Below are 24553 nucleotides of genomic sequence, written 5' to 3'. Positions count from 1 at the left end.
TCTGATTTAGGCAAAAAATGGAACAGGCTTTCCCTGCTTCGGGTCCAGGGAGGAAGAGACTCAGTGCCTTTCTACCTGATGAACAGGACTGCGCCCACAAGATCAAATGCTGTTTTTAAATTGAAGCATTTGACTCATCCAACTGAAGTTATTCCACTATCCAGAAATGCATTTCAGTTTCAGCTGACTACAGGGAGAAGAGGACAATGAGGAGGTTGTGGTCTAGCAGTTAGGCACTGCCTAAAAGAAGAAAAAATTGCATTTACAGACTTGATCCAAGCACTGCTTATTTTCCTTTAAGAAGTCATCATATTTAATGTATTGCAAATGTGAACTTTCCAGAAACCTTTGTTGCTACTGTTTTTAAATATACTGCTATCTGATTATGAAAGTGAACTATCAGATAAAGGAGAAGTATAAAAAGCAGTGCAGCCTTTTTTAAATCTCCTACCTGTTACTGTAATGCTTTTTCTTTCCTGGGAGGTTAGAATGCAAATTCATATGCCTATGGACAATTACAATTACCAGCTGCTAGTGCTTGAAAACATTTAAAATATAAAATGGTAGTAATTGAGAATCTGGAGTATTGAAAGTTGTATTAAAAAACCCAGAAACCTCAAGGTAAGTGGACTGAACAAGGAAGCAATTTCAAGCTATGCAGGAGCCAAGACCTATTAAAAAATTTTCAAATTGAGAACTGTTTTGTGTTATTTGACCCAGTGAGGTATTGCTTTCTTGGTGTACTTTTAAGTATTTTCAACATTTTTTTCTCATGACAGAAAGTGACGAGCAGAACTCTCATCTGTTCTAGAAAAGCTGCTCCCAAACACTTGTTTACTGCATCAAATGATCTTAGCTTTAAATTAGCACTCCCATGAAGTGGTACATCGGAGTCACACTGACCAATGCAACTACACTTACAGGTAACTAATGGCTATTAAACACCAGCATTATACTGAATAGAATTGTAACTATGCTCAATAAATTTCAGGTTTGATCTGCTCACAACTTCCTAAAACTGCTTCCAGGCCGTTTATACTAAAGAATTACGCAAAAGGCTAACAGAATACTCTGGCATCCAAAGGTTAGCAGAGTTAAGACTTGTGCAAAGGAGATACTCATCTTTGGTTTCTTCTGGGGCTAATAAGATTGCAGGTTTTTTTTCATCCAGCAAAAATTCCATACGCTTCCATTACAACACGTAGAAAACTAACATTTTCAACTAAGGAGAACTTAAATCACAAAACACCTAAGAAGCATGGGAGTACAAAGCACTATAGTACAGTTTTGCACACAAACTTATGTTATTACCTAATGAACAGGAGCTGCTTTTGTTGTTGACATTAGAGGGCAATGTTGTCACAGTATTATTTTATGCTACACAAAGCAGCACAGCTATATGCCTTTTTCGTTAAAGCTTAATAAATGTGTATATTTCTAAAAGTCAGCCACAGTTTCTTGTTAAATGGCTCATAAAAAATGAACAGGAGGACAATAATTAGCAGTATGCAAATTGTTAAGAAAAAGAGGTTTCTAATAGAAAGAAATTTAAGGGATTTTTCTTTGTAATAGCTGTTACAGGTATCGCCCTTCTATCAGTGCCACTTACCACAGGGCCCCTCCGGCTTCTTCTTTCCAGCCATTCGTGCTTCCAGGCTGGCATACATGTTGCCTTGAGTTTCTCCCTGATCATGCGCTCTTCTGGGCGGTCATCCATCTTCTGCAACCCCCTGAGGGTTTCTTTATTCTCCATGTCACGACTACAGCAAAGAAAAAAGATATAGTCATAAACACAATTAATTTTACTTAAAGTATAATACCACAGAATTCTTAAACTTTGTGCCATCCTATTCTCCCTCTCCTTAGTACGCAGCTGCTAACACAGCAAGCCTTTTAAAAGCTACGACTAATTTGCTAGTCTGCTGTTTGCAGCGTTGTTTTTTTACAGTGTGTGTACTGCTTGTAACATTGGACACCCAGTAAAAAGGAAGGTCTTGGCAAATATTAAACCAATACAAAAGTTACCCTATATTTCATGTCATTCACCAAAAGGTTTCACAAGTGTGATGGTTCATGCATTCCTTGGCAATTCAAAGCTTGCAATCTTTATTTTCAAACAATTTACAAAATTAAGATAAATTAATGGTGAAAATTTTCCATCTTACATAGTTTAATGCTCGCGCATCCTACAATGTAGTGCATTTTCCTATTTGTAACTCTTCCTCAAAAAAGAGAGCATACACAGTAAGTATGTTTAAACTAGACACAGAAGTCTTGAAACTAAGGCTAGTGGCCTTGCGTATTGCTTTCTGAGTGACTGATGACTCACAAGCTCTACAAGTCAGCTATAATTATAGCAAAATTCACAGCAAGTTTGTATCTGTAAAATGAAAGTGTAATCCATCTGGGCTTGTACTACTTTGACCTACAGCAAAGTAGTTGCCTGTGATTGCTGGCAGCAACAAAAAAGCAAAAAATACTGTCTGACACTAAAAAACAAATAAGAACAGTCTGGAAGATTTCCTGGTTCTGTTGAGCTATCTGCTAAATCACCAAGAAAACCACATTCTTAACCAGCAGCAAATGATCCCCACCCATCTTCTTGAAGTTAGCCATCTTTAAAAATAAGCAAGCTTGATTAAGCCAAGTATCAGAATGAAATTTTATTTAAAAAAAAAATAAATCACATCTTACAGTGGAAGATAAGGCTATATAAATTTAGTTACAACTACTGCTTTCAAGCATGTGGTCTTCAGCTTCTAAAACATTTAGCTATGCAGTTAAAACTACATTTATGTACTGAATGATGACCTACAACATATTCCCTGTAACATTCATTGCAATAAGATGATGTTAAAATTACAATTCTTGTCTTCATTAATAACACATTACTAAGCTTCATTTATCGGAAATCCCTACTTAGAAAAATGAGAAGTTTTCACGCATCAGGAGTGCTCCTGTTATTTTTTTTTTTTCTCTCATTGTAGAGACAAAGGAAATAAAGAATACTGAGGCAGGAAATAACTCTTCCTGTTCAGTGCTGAAAAGTAACTAGCAGATGGAAACTGTAAACAAAATATATTTTCTTTCAAGCAACATCTAAACCTGCTGTTAGTAAGCAATTTTAGACACCCAGAACTGTGTCTAGTGATTAATGACTTAAAAATATTTATAAACACAATCCACCTAAGAATGATTTTTCAGAGATTAAGCATTAATGATTGCTTAATGTCAAAACTAATGCAAATGACAAAAATCATTGTTGTCCCAGCACTGAATTCCATACTATGGCTTTCTAGAAACAGAGACAAAAATAACTATTGATAATTAATGGAAAATGAAGATATTATAGCAGCAGGTAGAGTCCAAATGAAGAAAGTCCCTAAAAGTTTAAAACAGGAAAAAAACTTGTGTAAAAAGGGTCAACTTTACATTTTTTCCTCAGTCAAAAAAATCAGTTAAAAGACAAAAATCCTTGCATAAGAACAGTATAGCTCCAAAATAATATAGGTGCCAGTTAAAAATATAGTTATTCGAGTTTTTATATTAATTATTCCATAGCATGAACCATCTCAGTTGTATAAAAGTATTCATGCAAGGCAGAAAACACTATCCCAGCAGTGAAAGAACGACACAATATTTCATTTGTTCATATAACCATGATTAACTTCCCAACTGATATAAAAAAAGTCTTTTAAAGGCCTTTGGACTTGAATTCATGAACAATGTAATACAACAGTGGAGGCTTCATAATCTGTGCTTGTTCTCTAAAAAGCAGAAGCAACTATCTTCCTCTCATGTGACAGCTAAACCGATCTACTCTCGTCTGCACAAAGAACTCTTGTGCTTTTCCTCCATGCAGGTGGGAAAGACCAACTGAGCCTGAAAGCTTTTGCTTAGCAAACCATGGTTATCTTTTTCAAGAATTTAAGTATTATGTGTATTTTTAAAGAACACTTTCTGAAGTGCTTAAGAAAACTCCATATTTTAACTCAAGCTTAAGCTTGCTAAAGTATTTATTATATGTTCTTATACTATTAGGTCTGTGAAAAAAACTGTCTTCATGTGACTGCATAAAGCTCCTGCATACTGCAGGACATTCTCATTCTGTGGCTCTGAACCTGCAGTGTGTTTATTATTATTATTTTAATCTAAAATAAACCCTCTCATCTATGCCAGGCAAGCTGAAGTTCTCCTACATGACAATGGCTAGGTGGCTAGCCTCCATCTTACTGTATCTCAGCACAAAACAAAAATAATAAATCCAGAGCATATTCCACCAGAGCATGTGCCCTGCTTGATCCTGCAGGGAACAGATCATTCTGAACTTCATACAGCAAAACCTATTTATGAGTCAAGGTAACAACATGCTTAAGTGACTGCCAGGTGGTGCTTTATTTGAACAGCAGTGGCAAAACTAAGGAGCAGGCCAAAAAAAAAAAAATCTCAGAGAACACACTAGCTTGGACCAGGGAGTCTGACATTTTTCGATAGCCCACCCCTCTGCTTTATCAGGAAGCAAGGCTTTTGCTCATTAATAGTTCAGCTTTTCATTAATCAAGCAAAAAAGATACAATGCTTTTTTTGCCAGATAAATTTTAAGTTTTAAACCTTGCCCCCACCTAAAGGCAGCATTAAGGATCTTTAAAATTATTTTTATTAGTAGTTTTAAACCAACAGACATCAGCTTCTGTATTATTACTTAAGAAATTCCAAATAAATTACCTAAATTGTAATTCTAAATACTAAGCAAGCTCAACAGTGTGATCACTACCATTTTTTAATGCATAAGCTCAGTGGTCTGCACATCAATAACTGCATTACTCACTTTGTATTTACTCTTACAGTTAATAAAGCAAATAATCCAATAAGATTATGTACTGCATGGAAACAGTCTACTGCAATATCTTGTGCAACAGCAAAGGCAGAACATTGTCCTTTGTTTCTGTGTCTTAATTCTGAAGACTTGCAAACAGTAATTGAATAGTTAGATGGTTAACGACTTGTTCTCTATGGATCAAAAATTCAATATTTTAAAACAAGGTATGCAATACAGGTGTTATTTAAGCAAGCTATTGTGAAGTACACAAGCAAGATTTACTTCTGAATGGCTCAGTGAATTTGCTACCAATTCTCAGCAAGTTTTTTTTTGTTTATTTGTTTTTGGTTTGTGGTTTTGTTCGGTTTTTTTTCAAAGGACATATAATGCTATACAAAAGCTGAATCATAGCTCCAATTCATTTTCTTGTGCTTCTTGGTGTTTAGAAAGGGTTAAACATCTTGGCTTCTCTGCTATCTTATTTGGGCAAGTGGCTTTATCCAAAAGCAACTGTGGACCAGATTTTATTAGCAGCAGGAAAACAGGAAAAAGGCAAGTTCTGGAATATGAGTCAATTCACCAAGAAAAGGGAAGCTCTGTCCTATATCCACAAGTACCCAATCATAGGGAGGAAAAGAGTTATTTGCAGCTGAGTATATTTTAAAAAAAAAAACAAAACACATTTGTCTGAAGCAAGTTAGCAAAGGTAACTTGCATACCACCAGCGGTCAAACCATGGGTGACTACAGAAAACATTCACAACCAGAAGCGGTCATACAGCAGCCCCATCAGAACAATCAATGCATTTAACAACAACAGGTTGTGAGGCAAGGAGCACAGGGTTTGATGGAAAAGCACTGACTAAGAAGGAATGATGAATATGGGAGAAGTTTTACGTTCTGCTCAGTGCAAATGCTACATAAGTGACAATCAATACTGAGGACAAGCTTAGATGGGATGTACAGAGCTCATTTTGGGGACCTTCAGCAAGAATTAAGATAAGGGCACCCAGCTACCTGCAACCCAAACCTCAACAGGTCTTGTGAACACGGGGCTAGTCAGCTGGCCTGGAGGCATGCTAGGAGCAGCACTCAGTGTTGGGAGTGGGGACAAAAGACTTAACCATTCCCCAAACTGAGGAGGATAGCTATTAGCATTTTAGATTTTTTGCCACTAACAGTTCCAGTAGTGCTCACAGTTTCCCTTTTGACATTAGGTGTTTTTAATTATATTCTTCACTGTGAAGGTGGTGAGGCACTGGAACAGGTTGCCCAGAGAAGCTGCAGATGCCCCATCCCTGGAAGTGTTCAAGGCCAGGTTGGATGGGGCTTTGAGCAACCCGGTCTAGTGGAAGGTGTCCCTGCCCATGGCAGGGGGTTGGAAGTAGGTGATCTTTAAGGTCCTTTCCAACCCAAACCATTCTATACTTCTATGAAGATCAGTAAAAAAGTCAGATCAAGATGGGCAGATCAAGACTGTCTTCCTGCCAGTCTCCCATTCATTATCTTCCTGATGCCACAACTGCTGTTGTCTATCATCTAACCATTTGTGTCCATCCTAACAAAGCAAAAGATCAGGTATGGCACATTCTATTAAAATGAAAAACTTCACAGGAAAAACTTTCTCAACCTGGAACTAAATGACAGCAACTGCCACTTAAAGACAGTATTGAACACACCACTTCATAGAGACTAATGAATCTGGCGTCCTGAAATAGTTACAGGGATTTCAGCTAAATGATATAAGCGTGAAATTAAGTTCTATTTTTCCTGTTAGAGTACCTGACAAACACAAAAGGGAAAGCAAAAAATAATCATATTTCTTTTTTTCTAGCTGCCTTAGCTTCTCCAATACCACTTCATCACCTCTCCTTCAGAATAATGTAGGCTTTCTTCATTTGGCCAAGACATCATCCACTGAAGCTCACACACAGTATGTATTTAGTGGTACTCTACATCCACTGTTTGCCTTTCACTCATATTAAAAAATTGCCACTTTCTTATGTTATGTAGATGAATCACTAACAAGCATTCTACATTAGAAACCCCCTTTTATTTTCCTCAAACAAGCTTGTATCTTCTACATATATTTTGAAACTTACTTATAAACTATAAATACATTTATATGTTACAAAAATACAAAAAAAAAAAAAAGGATAAACAGTGCCCAGATACACTTAAACAGAGAAACATAACACCCAGCAGGTTCCTGTGGAACCTCTGCTGCCCTGGGGATCCCCAGCTGCAGTACAAGAGCCCCTGTTGGAAAACACCATCAAGTAACCGCCATTACATCTTTACATCAAAGCAGTTTTAGAAGCCAAACCATACCCTACTTCTTCCAGTGTTCTTCTGTAAAAGGGAAACAAACCTGTACAGAATGTGAAAACATGAAAGAAAAACCATTCTGTTATTTGGCTCTAAAATGAGAACTACTGAGCTACACCTCTACTAGTTTGGTAATAATTATTTAGACCTGGTTTGATGCACCCTTTACCTTCTCTCCCCATGAAGTAATTTTATCAAGCATCTCTTGAAGACTGGTATGTTAAAAGGTACCTTTAGCAGTGAAGTATTTTCTTTGACAATAGGACAATATTCACAACCAAAGCTTTAAGACCACAGACTGAGCCAGTGCCTTCAGTGAAACCTCACAGGCCCTGGTCAAGAAAGATCATCCCCTTAGTGATGAAGGCTCAAATCTCCAAAGATGGATGTCTAAAGATACAGAGGTAAATTACCTGCCTGGATTTTCTAGCTCCTAGGAAGTCAAATCCAACTACTTGAAATATGTAAAACATTGGTTGGATTGCTTGCTTTGAAGCCACTAAGACATACTTTCAGATTTTAGCACTATTCAGTAGTCACTGAAAATGCTTCCCTACAAAACAAGCCAATACCAGCCTCTGTTTGTAACAGATGCTTGCTACAAAGTTAATAGAATCTGCTTCTCTCTTCTGTACGTTTCCTAAGCAGGCCATCAGACATCTGAAAAAAAGTATTGCAAAAGCTCCTAGGGCTCTCTAATTCTTCCTGCTGTTATTTAGTTTTCCAGTACCAACTCGAATGCATCAAGGTATATACGTACTGTGGTATTTTTGAGATGGAAAAATAGCAGTACCTTACATGATCTCTCACGCTCTTCACTTTCATGCTACAAGGTTTGTGGAAGGAATCTGGTATTTTATCTCTATAAAACGAGAAGTTTATGCCATTACTGAGCAGGATTTCTAGAAATTATAAGAACTAGATAATTTATATCAATACACGAGCATCAGAGCAGCTTTATATTTATATAATTGTGCAGCTTTATTATTTTCATTAGATACATTGGTCCAAATGCATAAAGTGTGATAATATAACTTATCCAAACATTCATAGGTTTATTACTGTATGACAAACTTCAGTACGCTAACAGAGGACAAAATCCAGTACGCCCAGTTCACCTTACAGCAACTGAAGAGAATACACAAGTCCTGCCCCTGTCCCACTGCAACTTACTACTGGGCCCTACTCCAACAGCAGCAGTAATGTAATGAAAAAGACTGGAATATGAGTGCTTACTGACTACATGATTAGTTCATCTGCACCAGGTCACAGGATCTCAAGTGTAGGTGTTACGGATTTTTTTTCCCCCCGGTTAGCCCACCAGAGCCCTCTTCTATCTCTTGCTGAAGCGTAAGACCAAGTTTTTACATGTATCACCTAAGTCAACTCTCCTTTCAACAGAGTCCAATTCTTCACTTGTAGTATGCAGTTTAATCTCGTAGGCACGAAACTGAAGTTTGGATTCAGATTCTTTAAGCCTGTCATACCTCAAAACAGGAGCATTAGGTGAAATGCAGTTGGCTAAGATGTAGAAAGTGTCAGGTCAGAACAGATAATGGTCCTTGCTGATGTAAAAGTCTGAAGCCATTAACAGAAAGATGGGATTAAAAAGTATGATAAATGCCAAAATAGAAGTTCTAAAACAAAGTTCTCATTGCAGATTATTTTTATATGTCCATATATTTGGTATATGAGAATATTCATACTGTTTTGAGGTGTCTGTCTCTGTCCTACTTCTAAAGATGAAAGTGCTTATTGCATATTGAATGACAGTCAAAGCAGAGTAAATGTCTCCACACATAATGTATGGGATAGAATGTTTCTTAGACAATTTAGCTCCAATATACCCAACAAAGAGCAGATACTTTATACAAAAAAGTATACTTTGAATCAGCTTAAAATAATAGGAATAAGCAGATAAAACTGCATACTACATTCTCCACCTCCAATTAGAATGGTGGAAATAAGACAGCATAAAAACAAGTAACTAAGAATGAGGAATGCAGAATTTCAAAAGCTACAACCTATTAAATAATTTCTGGAGGATTTATAAACAAGAAAGGGAATTTAGACTATTCTGGCACTGTTCAAAACAGCAGAATTATCAGTAGATATCATATGTTCCAAGACTGCTGATGGAAAGAGAATTTTGAAGTTCTCGCAGCAAAAGATGATCATAAAAATAAATGACATTAAAAAGCAAGTAAAAATATAAAGGCTCATAAACATTATTTCTAGGAAAGAAACATACTCTAAAATTTAAGTCTTAATGACTCATTAGGCAGTAAGTGGTAAGGCAAATGGAGAATCAAACTTACTCTTCAAAACAAGTAAATCTTTAAATGATTTAAAGCTAAATTCAAAAAATTATAAAACCCAACAATCTCTGGTCTCACAGAAGGAGACCAGAGACCCAGAAAGATGTTTAACAGGTTTGCTTTTGTTCTTTCCTGCAGAATTATTTGACTACTATGCTTCTGTGATAAAAATCGTTACTTCTCACAGGGGTTACATTTGTTTCTTAGTGTACACTGCTGACAATCATAGTCATCTGCTAGGTGTACTGAAGTAGCATTTAGGAGTCATGAAGGAGGACCCTACTGTGCTAGTCATCCCAATTTGTTGTTTTTTGGTTTTGTTATTTCTCTACCTTGTCTGTGTCTGGCTTTGTTATTTGTACTAATCTTTTTAATGCTTATGCTTTACTTTGATAAATATATGGACAACAAATACGAAAAGATAAGAAAAAAGCAGTCTGAGTTACTGTGAATTAATAACATTAATACAATTTCTTATGATAAAGGAATAATGAACTGTATTAAATAAGCACTAAACTTTGCTAAAGGGATATCTGTCTTGCTCAGTGACACTCAGACTCATTCAAAACATCACTGTCCTATGAAGATGCATGCATATACTGAATTTTGCTCCAAAAGTCAAAGAGGACTAAACATTTCCACATATATTCCTGGCCCTGGCATAAAAAGCTTTCCTGGGGTGCAGAAATAAAATAAAAAGTTTCTTGCAAACATATTTTGAGTAATCGCTAGGTGAAGAAATACAACTCTACAGCAATATACTAGAACCCTTCACCCACTTACGGTGGATCCACAGTGGACAGCATATTTTCCATCAGCAGAAAGTCACAGGTATAACAGGCTCTCACCATGAAGACCCAGACTTAGGCTCTTCAGTTCCTTAATTCTCACAAATATAATGCCTTTGCATGTATACAGTGCTCTGTACTGTATGCGGAGAGCGCTGTCTCCCTGTGCAACAAGGAGACCTTCTGGTGATATCTGTCAACTAATCTAGCCACAGGCCAAGCATACAGTAACCACACCCACTTTAACAATGGCAGCTACTATTACAAATGTTTATTTTTGTAAGATAACAAGCTAGCATGGCAAAAAAAGACAGGAAAAGGCATTCAAAACTTCTGCAAGCATATGGCTAAAAATGTATTTCAGCTTCTTTAAAATCCATAGTATAAAAAGGGAATAAATGCAGGAATCTTATCTGATATGGGGAGTATTTAGTGAAGCAACATTAAAAAAAAAAATCACTGTAGTTAGCAAGCAATTAAAAAATCCATAATAACCAAATAGGTCTGTAATAACAAAGCAAGAAAGCCAGTTACAGGACAGCAGGTATATGGACTACTCCTTAACAGAAATACACCATTTTTTTCTTATTATCCTCAGTGTATTCCTGCCTGAGATTTTATTTTAAAACTTTGTTGCACTCGTATTTCACTTATAACAACATACTTAAATTTTTAATTTATAGTAATTCATACTTTAAAAATTTAATTCTTGATACTAATTACAAATTACATACTGTCAGAGTAAAAAAAAAAATGCAGTGAGCTCAAATCCCTTTGATGTGGCCCTGGATAAAAGGGGTATCTTCAGTACTTGCTTAAAAATTGCAGAAACATTCACATAGCAGTGTGAAAGCATAACACTAGAGAGGCATCACTTCACAAGAGCTCCAGCTTGTCACTACTGATTTGAGATAAACCCACAATGTTCCATGTTAACAGAATTTGATCAGAAAGGCTTTGCACATTCCAGTTTCAGTTTAGTCATTCCCTCAGAGGCTCCTAGACACAACATTTTCTCCTGTACGTGAGCACCTGGGAGAAACAGTTTCACAAACCATGGGCACCCCACCATAAAAAGATAAAAATATCACATATATCTAGAAAGATGCATGAGCATGAAATTACATATACAGATATTACTTACGCAAAACATTAACATATGAAAAGGAATAGTCTAATTTCATTAAGACACACTGTGTAACAGCAGCTATAATTAATATTAAGCATTTATACACTATTTGAGGGAGGATATAAGCAGTAAGAGGTATTGGGTCAGCTAGGTGTCAAATCTTTACACAATCTTGATGGAAGGAAAAGTGATTGTTTTGTAAAAATTTTTAAAATATCGTCACTGTACTGATTATGCCACTGTGGCCCTTTGAACACTGAAAGCAATTCTGTATCTGACGAAGTACAGAAAGATTAAAAGACATGACCAACAGGACAAAATAAACCACACTGTGGAACAACCCCAGATCTACATTGATAATCACCCATCTCCCACCGTTGCATTATTCAAACATTCTGATATATGTACTTATATGGTAGTTGGAACAAGTCTGTCTCTAACATCATATGGGACTTTGATGACACAAAATGTATTGAAAATAAGTAGTAGTATTATTTTAATAAGTAATGAACTCTAGATCATGCCAACTGTATCCACACTTGGCACAATGAAGAACAATTCCTTACTGCTGTTAAAAACCTCTTTGAAGAGGAAGGGAGTAAAGTTTTCCAGAACTTGAGAGTTGATCTTTCACTGTGCTTTCTAATCAGCAACACAACTGAACAAGAAAGTAATTCCAGTTCATATCTTCATTCTGAGATCTCCTCCCCAAGGTAACTGTATGGGTTTTGGCTGGGAAGGAGTTACAACAGTAACTCAAACTTCCATATACTACTTTTAAACAAAATCAGAGTAGTTAAATTCACCAATGTAATCTTTTATTGATCCAAAAGAATCAGGGAAGGAGGAAAAATGTTGTGAAAACCATGAAGTTTATAAACTGGAATAAGCACAGACAATCATGGTACACAAGTTTTATGGACATACAAGGGAGTTCAAAACAACTATAAGTAGTCAAACAATTAAAACTGTCAATAATCTCAAAACCACTTATTTCAAAAACATCAAAAACAGCACTCAAGTAGTTTTCTTTATTGCCATGGATAGGTATCACACTAAAGTGACTTGTAAGAAAGCTTTTTCATTTACCTTAACCCAGAGGCACAAAAAAGAAATTACCATTGTCTTCAACGAGGAAGTAGTCTTACGTTGCTGAAGCTACAAAATAACTATGATTACAAAAAAAAAAAAAGAGCATTTGCTTGCTTATTGAGTGAACTGTACTCAACAGAACTGGTTATAAGTTAACCACCAAAGGTATTTTCAGCATGCCAAGTATATCTGTAAGATAATTATCTGGAGCAGAGGAAGGGAGAGATATATGTATACTTTAGGCAGAGAAGACATGTTTTCAACATCAGAGACTTCTCTCTCACACATATTAGATTCCCTTAAAAGGGGAACTTAAAGAGCATTACAATGATGCACTTAAATTTTGAGTTTGCCTTTATTTGGGACTTGTTTTAAATATTTAATATTGACAATCATCAGAGATGGAATAGAGTATTTAGTAGTCCACAAGTGCACAATGTCAGATCCTTCTTTTAACCTATCTGCCCATTTAAACCTCTTACTTCATCAGAAATTGATTGTCAGCTTTCAAGCTAATAGGTTCTGATTTCCTGTACATTGTTGACCAGTTAAGATATCACTGGTCTTAAATGGTAACTGATATAAATTTTTTCTTCAACCACATATAACCTACAACTACTCAGACCATCTTCCAGGTAGCTAACAAAATAAGCCTGGGGCCGGCTCAACCTTTGTTAAGATAGTCAAAGCAGAACTGCAAGAAAGTCTCCAAGCCATGAACCAGCAACCAAAGAAAATTTGGTTAAGAGTTGTCATGCAGTTCATAGATAGGAAGCAGTTATTAACCACTTGTGCCATACCCTCAGCATTGCTTCAGCTGAGATATTGACACTTAGTGAAGTCCATGGCTTCAAAGAAAAAAAACATTAACACACAAGCATACTTTCAGATTTTTAAATTGGTCTCCCACATAGCTCAAAAGACAATGATTATGTTTGTTCTGCCATACTATACTCTAGGCCTTTGTGGACTACTCAAGTAAGCTCATCAATGCAATCCTCAGACATCCCTCTTCTGTCCACAATTATGTTCACTGTCTACAGATCAAGTCTGAAGTTTAGTGGAATTCTGACACAATCAATAAGCTTACATTAAGACATCTGATGGGGAATAGACAGGGATCAGTGACCGGAAGATCACGGGATGTGATGGAAAGATAGACTCCTCCCCATAGGAGTGGCAGGAACAGGAAGCGCAAGAGCTATATAAGCGTGTGACTCAGCGAAATAAACGGACATTTTGTATCCATCATATTGATGTCTGTGCATCACTGTCCCCAGGGTGGGTAGAGCCCTGTGTCCCAGAGATATGCGGCCCAAGATAAGTTCTCCCGTAGAAGCGTACAGCTACAGACATCTAAAATAATAATAGCAAGGCCCTTTCCTGAATATTTCCAATATAAGGAAGAATGCTGGGATGCTCCCACATGAAGTTCAAAATGCCTAAGTATTAAGGTACAGCAATGACAAGGTTTCCTTGCTTCATCCCTACCTCCCCACCCAAAGGAACTAATTTAAAAAAAAAACTGATATAAAACATACAATCAGGCTATCATGAAGTATTAATGCTTACCCAAGCTTTACAATGAAGTGAAAGCAGTGTACTGCTTCCCTGAGACCAGAAAACCAGAATGTACTAATGCCTTTGTAACAGTAACTTTACTAATAAAAATTTGGGTATACATAAAAGTAAGCTTTATTCAATGTGCCAAAATTAAAATAATGAAAAACATTTTTGACTGGTTGAACATCACTAAGTTAGACAGACATGCAAAGAAGTTCCACAGTTTTCTCAAACTTCTCACAACACATGTTTCATGAGTTGTATAAACAAGAGAGAAACCTCCTGCCATCCACCTGGAAGATGACATTTCAGTATTACACAGGAGAAGCAACTCCATACTGAAATTAAAGTTACAAGGAATTAAGTTTTCTTTAGAAGGCTTTTTTTACCAAGCCCAAATTTACAGCATGGTTTTCAAATGTCTTGATTTGCCGACTTCAATTTTCATTTTAAAATTATATCTTCATACAGAAAGCCTTGCTTTTCTTATTTTTATGGAATTTGTGAAATATAATTAAGCTATAAACCCTGGAGAAATATGTAGGCCCCTGGATCAGGAGTACTTGTTCTAGAACATAAAAACAATAGAATCAAATATCAACATCCACCTAGGGTTTTTTTTAAGGCATCTTCCATCATTAAGCAGATATGGAGACTAACAGTATAATTTATATGGCTGTGTTTGATTCATTTATATTTGACCCTTGAAATCCTTAGCACAGAAGTCCACTGCCAACAACATGCTCAACTGAAAGCACTACCTTGTCCCAACTATTATTTTTCTACATTTCCCAGCACATCTCCCTAAAAAACTAATATGCCCAAGTGCTACCATCCTGAAGCCATTTGAAATAAGGGAAATCAAGATTACAAGTATCTTGCTTATATTCCCCTGATTCCTAGTTATCACTACGATCACCACCTGATGAACAAGATCAGTCAATCAATATTCAACAATCAATGTTAAGAATCATAGGATTATGATGCAGGCAGCAGTGGGATTGAAAATAATTTTGCATTTCATTTAAAACACCTCAAGAGACACTTCAGTCCTGAATAGCAGAGATTTTATTCAAGTTATCCCTGCATGCTTTTGTTTTTGTAACATGAAGAAGTATCAGAGCTCTGATTTTCAGTTTCACATGTATTTGCACTGTCCTTGGAACTTTTTTTTGGTTTTTCTTTTATTTTGGAAGAAAGGTCTTGCAGGGCAGGTTAAAGCTACATGGGAAAAGCACATAGACTGTATCAGTTCCTGCTGTGTCTCATTTATGAAGTACATTCATTTTATGATCCCTTCATCTTAAATTTTGTTGCCTCTAACATTAAACTTTTAAAAAAATCCATACATTAAGCAGAGAGCCTGCTAAGAAAGCCCTATATACAGCACAGTATTTCTGTAGCTCTGCCAAGTTTCAAAAGCAAGACAGAACAACTTTGGATGCTGCTGCAAGCATATCACATGTATCCCTCCCTGAAAAGAAACTTTTATATAAATTTGTCCTGTGCAGGGACAGGAGTTGGAGTTGATGATCCTTGTGGGTCCCTTCCAGCTCAGGACATTCTATGATACTGTTTAAATGCACAGATGTGTTTCACCTATTACCTGCATGTGCCTATGTATTAAGCTCCAATGCTGCCCCTCAACAATATTGGATTTCAGATAGTTTCAATACACTTAATTCACAATCAACACTGTAATGACAAAAGGTAGGAAAATGTGGTCTGGCTTACAGCCACACTTACCTGCTCTAGATGGATACAACAAAATTGCAGCCCTTGTCTCCTAGAGGAGACTGGTTTTTAACTTGCCACCTACCATGGTCAGTGCAACTGATGTAACAAAATTCAGCACGGGGTGGAACGTACAAACACTCAGACTAAGAGTCCATGCTACTGTAAAATGCCATCCTTACATTTTGTTTAAGTATTAATGAGAAAATGCAGTTACAGCAATGTGTGACAGACATTTAAACTCATGAAGACTGCTGTGCTCCCCTTTTCAGGGAAGTGGCACAGTTAGAGACAATATATTGTTGGCCTATAACTAGCTACTACATGAAAGCAGCAGACTTCAAATTGAAGCCTCAATGGAAAGCTTTGTTTTCTATGCAGTTCAGTCCAAAATAACTATTTCCTGATGGCAATTTTTGAATTCAACTTCCTCAAGTTCGTCATCTTAAGAAATATTGTTAGGCTACTAAGAAAAGACCTGTGTAATTCCTATTTTAAAACCTGTCATGCATAAACACAAGATGCAACGTTTTCTGTAGTTAGCTCATTAGAAAATACAAAATCGATTAAATAGAGATGTTGAACCTTAACTCAAAAAAACAAATAAAACTGACAATTTTATTATTAATATTTCAACTAAAGGATGCACTCATACAACAAAAGGGAAATTAGACACCTAATGTCTACTCAACAGGATACAGCTGAACTAGATCATGAAACAAGAATCAGAAGTACTGCATTTTTTTCTCAACATAAATCAGCTCACAGCAAGCTGCAACAAAGTTCTAAAACCTTCCAATCAACTAGCAGTATGTGACAGAGATATTAAAATATTTTAGCATTATAATGTCGTCTTAAAAACAGCTGAATTGAATCCCAAAGAACACCACCAAACTGAAGGTCATGCAGAACATTTGTAAAACTGGAGGTTCAGAGAGATTACTGAAAATTTATTCCATGGGAGAACACATAAAAAGCAAAAATGGCAAGTTTTGTTTCTTTACTAAGCAGCTTTCAAAAATTTATGAGGAATGAAAAATTGTTAACTCTTACTTTTCAGAGTATTAACTGGAAAGCAAACCCACTTCAGCAAGACATCCAAATTTCATTTCTTATCACTCCCCACCTGCCATTGCATATCCATTAAAGAAAAGCCAAGTTACTGCTGCTGTAGGTTCTTGAGGTTTTTCAGATTGGTTATGGATCTAAATCTCAGCCTTCTTTTGGCTTTTATAAAAATCAGTTTTATAGATTAAGATGCTTTTAAGCATGAAAAAAAAATACAGAGTATTTAAAAAATAATAATCAAACAGCAATTAGTCTATAAAATATTTACATGCAAGTGGGATCTTGATTTTGCTGCTAGAATAATCTTAGATCACGTACTAACATTAGAACTAGAGTGATAACAAGCCTAGAAACACATTAGGTAATTTAAATACCTATGCTCTGAATAAACAGCTATATATGCCACTACAGAGGAAGAAGGGGCCAGAAGCTGTCATAACTTGGGTAGGAAGCCTGTTGAAACAGTTCCATATACCATCTTCCCAGCAGCAATGTCAGTTTGAAGAGTTCCTACTCCCCCACCTCAATTATCCTTTACTATTCCTCCCTACTGATGTGGATCTGACTTAAACCAAAAAACAAAACACAAAAACCAACCAAACAAAAAAAACCAACACAAAAAACCAAAAAAACACCATCACACATTTTGAAACTTGAAGTTGGAAAGGAAAAAATAGAAAACTGTTGAACTGGATTTGATGTCCAAACCAATTTATAACATGGTCCTGCAACAATTTCACAGGAAAACAGACAGGATGACTTTTCTGATGAACAAACTTCAGTCTTTTAAGATGTAATAGTAAGGTCTTCCATTTTCACAGTACACATGCACCATGATACAGGTTTATTCCAGTAGGGAAGATGCCCCATATGCAGCAATGTAATTTACCACACTGGAGACTACAGTTTCATAGAATGAAGAAAGTTTTATTATTAAAATGAAGTTACAGAAGTAGGAACTACAGCCCCCAAAATGTGAAGTTTGTTCTCCTTCAACCTGAATTTACTCAGCAAGATAGTGGGGGTTATGACCTGCAGCTATGAGATTAGATGTATTGGGAAGCTTAACACAGAAGTAGTTATTTTTGGGGATTAACACTGAATTTTTAAAACTACAGGAACAACGTCTGAGCAACTCCTCCCCACGTTCACCAGCAGTGGCTTCAGGGAAGAATCAGAGGAGGATGTCTCCACATGAATTTGCCCAACTGATTTTTGATCTGCTGCAAGGTTTCATCTGCTGGTTTGTATGTCTAGAAACTGAAGGCATGTCACGTGAAATCACCTGAGATATTTAAGAGTTGAGCTGACCTCAGGGAAAAAGAAAGTGACATTTACTCGGCACACCACAACACTAAAAAAGAAAAGGCAAGATGACAACTGAAATCAACTGTAGTACAGAAAGTTATGTTAGGTACATGTTAGAGGTAAGTGCACATTGTTTATTACAGTTTATATGCAACCTCTGTGTACAAATGCAAGTCAGGGAACAAACCCCATTATCAGAAAACAGGAAAACTGAAGGCCTGGGAGTAAAGTAACTTAAAAAACAATTCCCACAGAAACACACACACACCCCACTTGAGCTACCCATCTTAAAATTCTGAGGCAAGTTCAAAACAACTGTAATTATCAAATCTGCTCCTGTAGGTAAATCAAAAAGGAGGATAGCATTCAGGTTTCTTTCCAAGTGCTGAGAAAACTAACTGGTCCACAGAGGATAGGCTTTGCTTTCCTTACTTTTCCTTTTAGTAAGGTTATCTTAAGAAGGTCTTTGACTTCTCTAGGTAGAGGACATTGTATGTCCTTGATTACATGTCACACTACCAGCATTAATACACAAGAATACAAGAAATACCACTGTTTCATTGTTCAGAAAATTTTACACCAGAAATGCCATTATATACAACTGCATTTAAACTACAAAAAGCAATTCTCCCAATGCGGTGAACTACAGACTCCAATATATATTACCATGAGTTACACAGGTAGCATTTCCTAGCAATGTATGTAATCTACTGCCTTAGCTTTCTTAAAACTTCCTTCCCCCTTAGGAAGGGAGATAGATGAGGAGGCAGAGAAATGATACTTAAGGTTAGGACCTCTGATATTGCCATAAAGTATATTTAATGACTAAGTTTCCCTGAAATTAAACTGGCAGATGGAAAATCCCAAATGACCTACTTGACCTTTGGGGAAGGCAAAAGGAGAAACTATACAACTATGGTTTATGTTAAAACTCTCAAAGAAGCTGTCCATGCAAGCAGATGTTCAAACAGATCTGTCAGTGTTATTACATACATACAGCCCAAAAGAGGAGAAGGAAGGCAAGTTCCATTTTATGAAGGCTTTCCCATGGATACTAACAAGGAATTCTTCGAAATAAGGTCTAATTGCATTACGGCTTGTTAAAAAATGACATTTAAGTCATACCTAAACAAATGAGAACATCATAATCAATTAGTACAAACTATTTAAAAAAGAAACAGTGTTCAATTAAATCATTTTCCTCACAAACAGTGAGGCTAAAACAGAAACACTGTGTTTGTTCTTAGGGATCTCAGCAGTTCTTCCTGCTCCGGGCATTGAAGTTTCTGACAAAGCGTAATAAGTCTGTAATTTCCTGCTTTGCGAAACTATCACAACAACTGTCACTTTTTCAACATTTAACAGGCAGACAGGAACAGATTACCATACCTAGATATTGATAGCATTCCATTAGCATGCTGAAAATGGCACCTCAGCTATGATGGAACACTGGCAGCAGAATTAAAGATAGACAAAAACAAAAAAAAACCCTCAAATTTCTGAAGGCATCAACAACAAAAAGGCAGTGTCTTCCCAAGGCCTAGACAGAGCACGACCAAACATTAGTCAAGAAAGATGCATTCTCATGCTCCCTCTGAAACACTAATACAAAAAGGACAGAAATGACAATACACACATTAAAGTTATATTTGCCATATCAAAGATGGCATGAGGACAGAGTTACTAATGGAAGTTAAAGAAGGCTCATAAGGACTCCTTCCATTGCAGAAGTAGGGAATGAAAAACATTTTGCAGAAATCAGCTACATGCTTTCAGTTTCCTTTATCTAGCTAAGAAAAACCCTTTCTCTTTCTTGTTTTAGCATGCAAAAATCTCTGTGAAATTCAGTTCATGGGAGGCGAAAATAACTTCTGTTTTCCAGATTTCTAAGTGCCGTGTTAATATCTATGTTTTATGAAGCAATTCCTTTTCTACAGAATGTTATATTCAAAAAACCAAAATGGTTGTACTATATAGAAATATAGCTGTTTGTTTCACCCATTATAAAAAGGGAAATATGTGAGTGACAACAATCTTTTGCACTGAATTGTTACGACTAGCGCAGTACACAGTTGACTCAATTTAACATACATAATAGTTAAATAAAAATAGATATGATCAGCACAGAAGTGAATTTTACTGTACTATCCAATCTGTCACAATTCAGTTTCTCCTTAGATGACTTAAGTAATAAACAATTTACTACAACAGAGCTGTTAAGAACACAATAGGAAGCGTTTTGCTGGAGATCAGGACTATTTCCTTGCACTGCAGAATACATTCACTGGGACCCTTCTTTGCAGTAAGCATTTTGTTACTTTGCATCAGTCCACAGCAAACTCATCATCTGCTAAAGATTGAGCTGCATGAGGTAAGCTAAGAGAAGGTACAAGGCACTTGTTACCTGCAGTTTCTCAGAAGACTTTTACAGTAGTATTCTTAAAAGTTCATCTAGAAGCAACAAACTTAGATCTGCCCTTTTATTAGCAAGAATTGTTTTACAATTCACAAAATGCAAATATTTCTCTTAGAAAATTTTTCTCTTTACAGCAAAAGAAACCTTGTGCCATTCACATATAATACATCTAAGTTGAAAGTGGTACAGTAAAGAAAATGCTAGCTAATTATGCTTACTATGTAAGCAGCAGCTGGCTGTTCCATTTGCAACTCACCAGCTCGTTTCACAGTGCATTAGAGAGTAAACTACTTGCATATTCATATCCTATGGAAATCTCTTATCCATAGGACAGCATATCTGTCCAGGACCTCTTTAGTCCAGGACCCAATAAGCAAAGAGAGGTCTTCACATCTATCTAACAGCATTAATTTAAAAGCAATGTCTTTACTGAGGAGAAAGCAAAGCATGAAATCTAGCCCATGCATTAAAGTGTTGCCAACAAAAATTATGATCAAAGTGTGAAGCAGGTTAGTTACCTGGAATTTTTATTATACTCAAAATATCCATAGTTTTTCACCCTTATGAAGGGCTGTAGAATTCAATTATAAAAGAACATTAAGCAAAAATGTCTGTGTCTAATTTAACACAATGTACAAGTGCCATTAGTGGGGCGGGAGGGCAGGCAGTAATGTAGGGGAGGAACAGTTATCCTTGTCTGAATCTTCTTCTGGTTTCATATATTCACCAGCTAGTACAATTATAAGCAACTAAGATGATATTCCACTGTTTACCCCTTTAGTGCTTCACAAATTGATCATTAAAAGCAAGGCTTCTAGCATAAAACATACTGAAACATACTGTTAACTTGCCATCAGATCAAAAGACATTAGAGCTATGCTGGTATTAATGGCAGCCCCACAAATCAATCAAGCAATTCTATCTAAGCAAGCAAGTGATTAACACTAAATCTGGAAGAAAAACACACAAAAGTCTTGAAACACTATCAGAAAAAGTCAAAAGAAATCACTCCAATACCTGTATTCCCCTCACCTCAAAAAAACCCAAAACAACCCAAAACCAATGTATATCTTCTTTCCTTGCACTTTATTCCACGTATTCAAGTATCTCATAACTGTCACTTGTGCCACAGAGGTACATGCCCAAGATTGCTGGTAAACTCCTTGTCTATTAATAATCCATGAAATAGAGACAGGAGACTGAAGTACTGTTTTTCCAGAAAGTGCTGAAAATCAGACATGACAAAGATCCTGCAACACTTTAGTAGGCATTTTTGGGAAGTAATTCCTGATATAGACAGTTATCCCATACTACCATAATTATTACACTATTCTCCTGAGCTGGAATTGTACTACTCAACAATATTTCACTTGTTCAAATCAACCTATAATGGCAGGCCTGAAAGGCATCCTTACTTCTGCTGGGTCCAAAATTTTTCCCAACTGACATTGACTATGTTGCTGCCTGTGAGCAGAAGAGATTGGCTTTAATTTTTTCTCCCTTTTATGTGGAATAAAGCATGTAAAAGTTTTTTTTAAAAAAAGAGTAAATACTAGACGGAATCTGTGTATCAAGTTTAAATTATAACTTCCATATTTGTCTCCCATTTTTTTTAACCACTTCTCTTTAAAAGTGGCTTCTAGATTGCTCACTTCATAGCAAATCCTCTGTGGTGTTTTTATGCCAGTGTGTCTAGGATACCTTTCTAATTAACTTATGAAACCCAATGTAAATTGTCAATCTGCAGGTTAAGATTTATGAATCTGCAATGAAAGCAAACTGCATAATGCTACAATTTATCTTATTTTAAAACCTTAACGAAATATCCCAGAAAATAATAAAACTAGCTACTTTGCAGGATCTCCTTGGTAGCTGACGCTATTAAAAAATATTCCATAAATTTAAGGGGTTTTAAACAACAGTATTAGACCTAGACATGGATGTTATTATGTTTGAAAGCCATCCATATAATATTGCAACTGCAAGAAAAACTTTATTTAAATTAGCATTTTTTGGCTTTTTTCCTGAAAACACAGACACCAAAATCAGAAATCCACCTCCCAAAAATCTCATATAGAACCTAATTACAGAAATATTTTTTCCTTAACTTTCACCCTACTGTTTATTGCAGTGAAGAACAACAAATGGAAAACACTTGAAACATACACGTACAACAAAGGTGAACCCAGAAGAGGCCATAAATGACAATGCTGAACCAGCTCCAGAGTCTCAGTAAAGCCAAGACCTGTCACTTTTCCTGTCTACATCCCACTGTCAGACACCTTATTGGTTTTCAAATTGATGGATAAAAGCCAGCTATGTCTCCCTTCAAAAACACTTAACAAAAAGTACCTCAAGCAAATTTCATATTTTGAGAAAATTATTTTTTGGCATTATTCTCAGAAGATTCTTAACCACTTCCAACTTCAAATTAATCATGCAAATAACATTTAATTTTGTGCACTCAATTCTAAAAAAGTCAGAATAAAGCACACCAGTTTGAACAAACTGGCTGATAAAAATACTCCTCCGTTAAATTTCTTCCCACTGACAGCTTCAGAAAAAAGGGCATTACATTTCTGAATAAGGTGAAAGACTACCAGCAAATGCTGTTCTCGATTGTTGCCCTCCCTGCCTTCACATTACAAAAGCTTCCCAACGCGTAAGTATCCATAGGAGCAATTTGGTTTTCTAAAAAAATGCCAAGCCTCTGAAAGCTGTTATCAAATTTAGGCTTCACATTTAAGTAAACTAATTCTATATTTCAGCTGTATTTAAAATCCAGCCTTCTTTTTCTGCATAAGTAATTCTAATTAAAGGGGGCACAGTAAAGAAAAAAGAACAGAAGATGCATTCATCTCCAGAAGACAGATAAATCAAATACCAACAAGAGAAATTCAGAACGATTAACTGTAATTTTAAAGAAATTTGAGTAACTTGAGTGGGGTTTTTTGTATGAACATTCAGACAGAAGTATATCAAGCTAGAAAGCAGCAATAGAAGACAATGTGTTTAAAAACTCAAAATATTAAAAAACCACTGAATAAGGGATATGATAGTTACTTTGAAAAAAGCCTAATTACAAGGAAAATGAGACTTTAATGAATGAGAATCAAACTGGATATGAAAAAAAAAATCAAGAAGTTACTAGCTATACATTTTGGTGTGGTTCGTATCCCTATTCATGTACCAGCATGTACTTAAGGCACAGGTGGGGCCCAACTTACCTAATTCTTCTTTGATTTTTGGATTTGAAGAAGCACAGCTCATTTCTGTTTGAACTGATTTCTGTAATTCTCTCTACACTCAATTTGGTTAAAGTATCTTCACACTGTAAAAATCTAATCTTGCATAGTCTATTTTTTCTTCATTCTGAAGCAAGTTATTATTTGCTCACTCTTGTACTAGACTCATTAGACCAATCCACAATTTTTAGATAGACTTCATTTATTTTCAAGCAGCCATAACTACTTTACTCAAAATTCAGTGAAATGAAAATTAAGAGGTAATTCTGTTCAAGAACATTCACTCTTATTTGGAAAGATCAAACTGTTAAATCTGCCTTATAAAACTTTCCTCCAGAAGTTTCACAGGTGTTTTTTGCAGAAACAGTCATAAGTGAAATCTCCTAAGTTGCATGTTGTCCACACTTCCACAATATATTTTAAGTTTTAAAATCAGAGCCCATATGAAAAACAGTAGCAACCTAAAGCAGAGTTTTTTTAAGCAATACATTTAAAGATCAGAAAAACAAAATACAAACTAGGACTCTGACCTGAAGCAGTAATACCTGCTGTAGTAACAAAATAATCGTAAAAATGTGGGAAATAGAGTGCAAGGTTTCACTGAATCAACTTAAGAAAGGGGAAATTACCTTTGGGTGAAAGATACTTCCTCTGTAACAAGGGGGATAATCAGTAACAACAACTGAATATGAAGAAATACCCTGAGGTGCTACCAAGAATGCTTTTCTCACCAGCTGTGCTTCAGC

General features: G+C 36.1%; 1 protein-coding gene across 3 annotated transcripts in view; it reads right to left on the bottom strand.

Moving 5' to 3' along the window:
- MAP3K1 (mitogen-activated protein kinase kinase kinase 1) overlaps positions 1-24553 on the bottom strand; it is a 62058-nt gene that overhangs the window by 23556 nt on the left and 13949 nt on the right. For 2 of the 3 annotated variants that reach the window (XM_064439406.1, XM_064439407.1), the window contains exon 2: positions 1610-1760. In XM_064439406.1, coding sequence (XP_064295476.1) covers positions 1610-1753 — 144 coding nt within the window. In that variant the 5' untranslated portion in view covers positions 1754-1760. Of the gene's footprint in view, positions 1-1609; positions 1761-7939; positions 7987-24553 lie in introns of those variants that run through there. The other variant, XM_064439405.1, reaches the window with a different exon arrangement.

This window comes from Phalacrocorax carbo, chromosome Z (genome assembly GCF_963921805.1).
Source record: "Phalacrocorax carbo chromosome Z, bPhaCar2.1, whole genome shotgun sequence".
NCBI lineage: Eukaryota > Metazoa > Chordata > Aves > Suliformes > Phalacrocoracidae > Phalacrocorax > Phalacrocorax carbo.
This window is presented reverse-complemented; position numbering and strand designations above follow the sequence as displayed.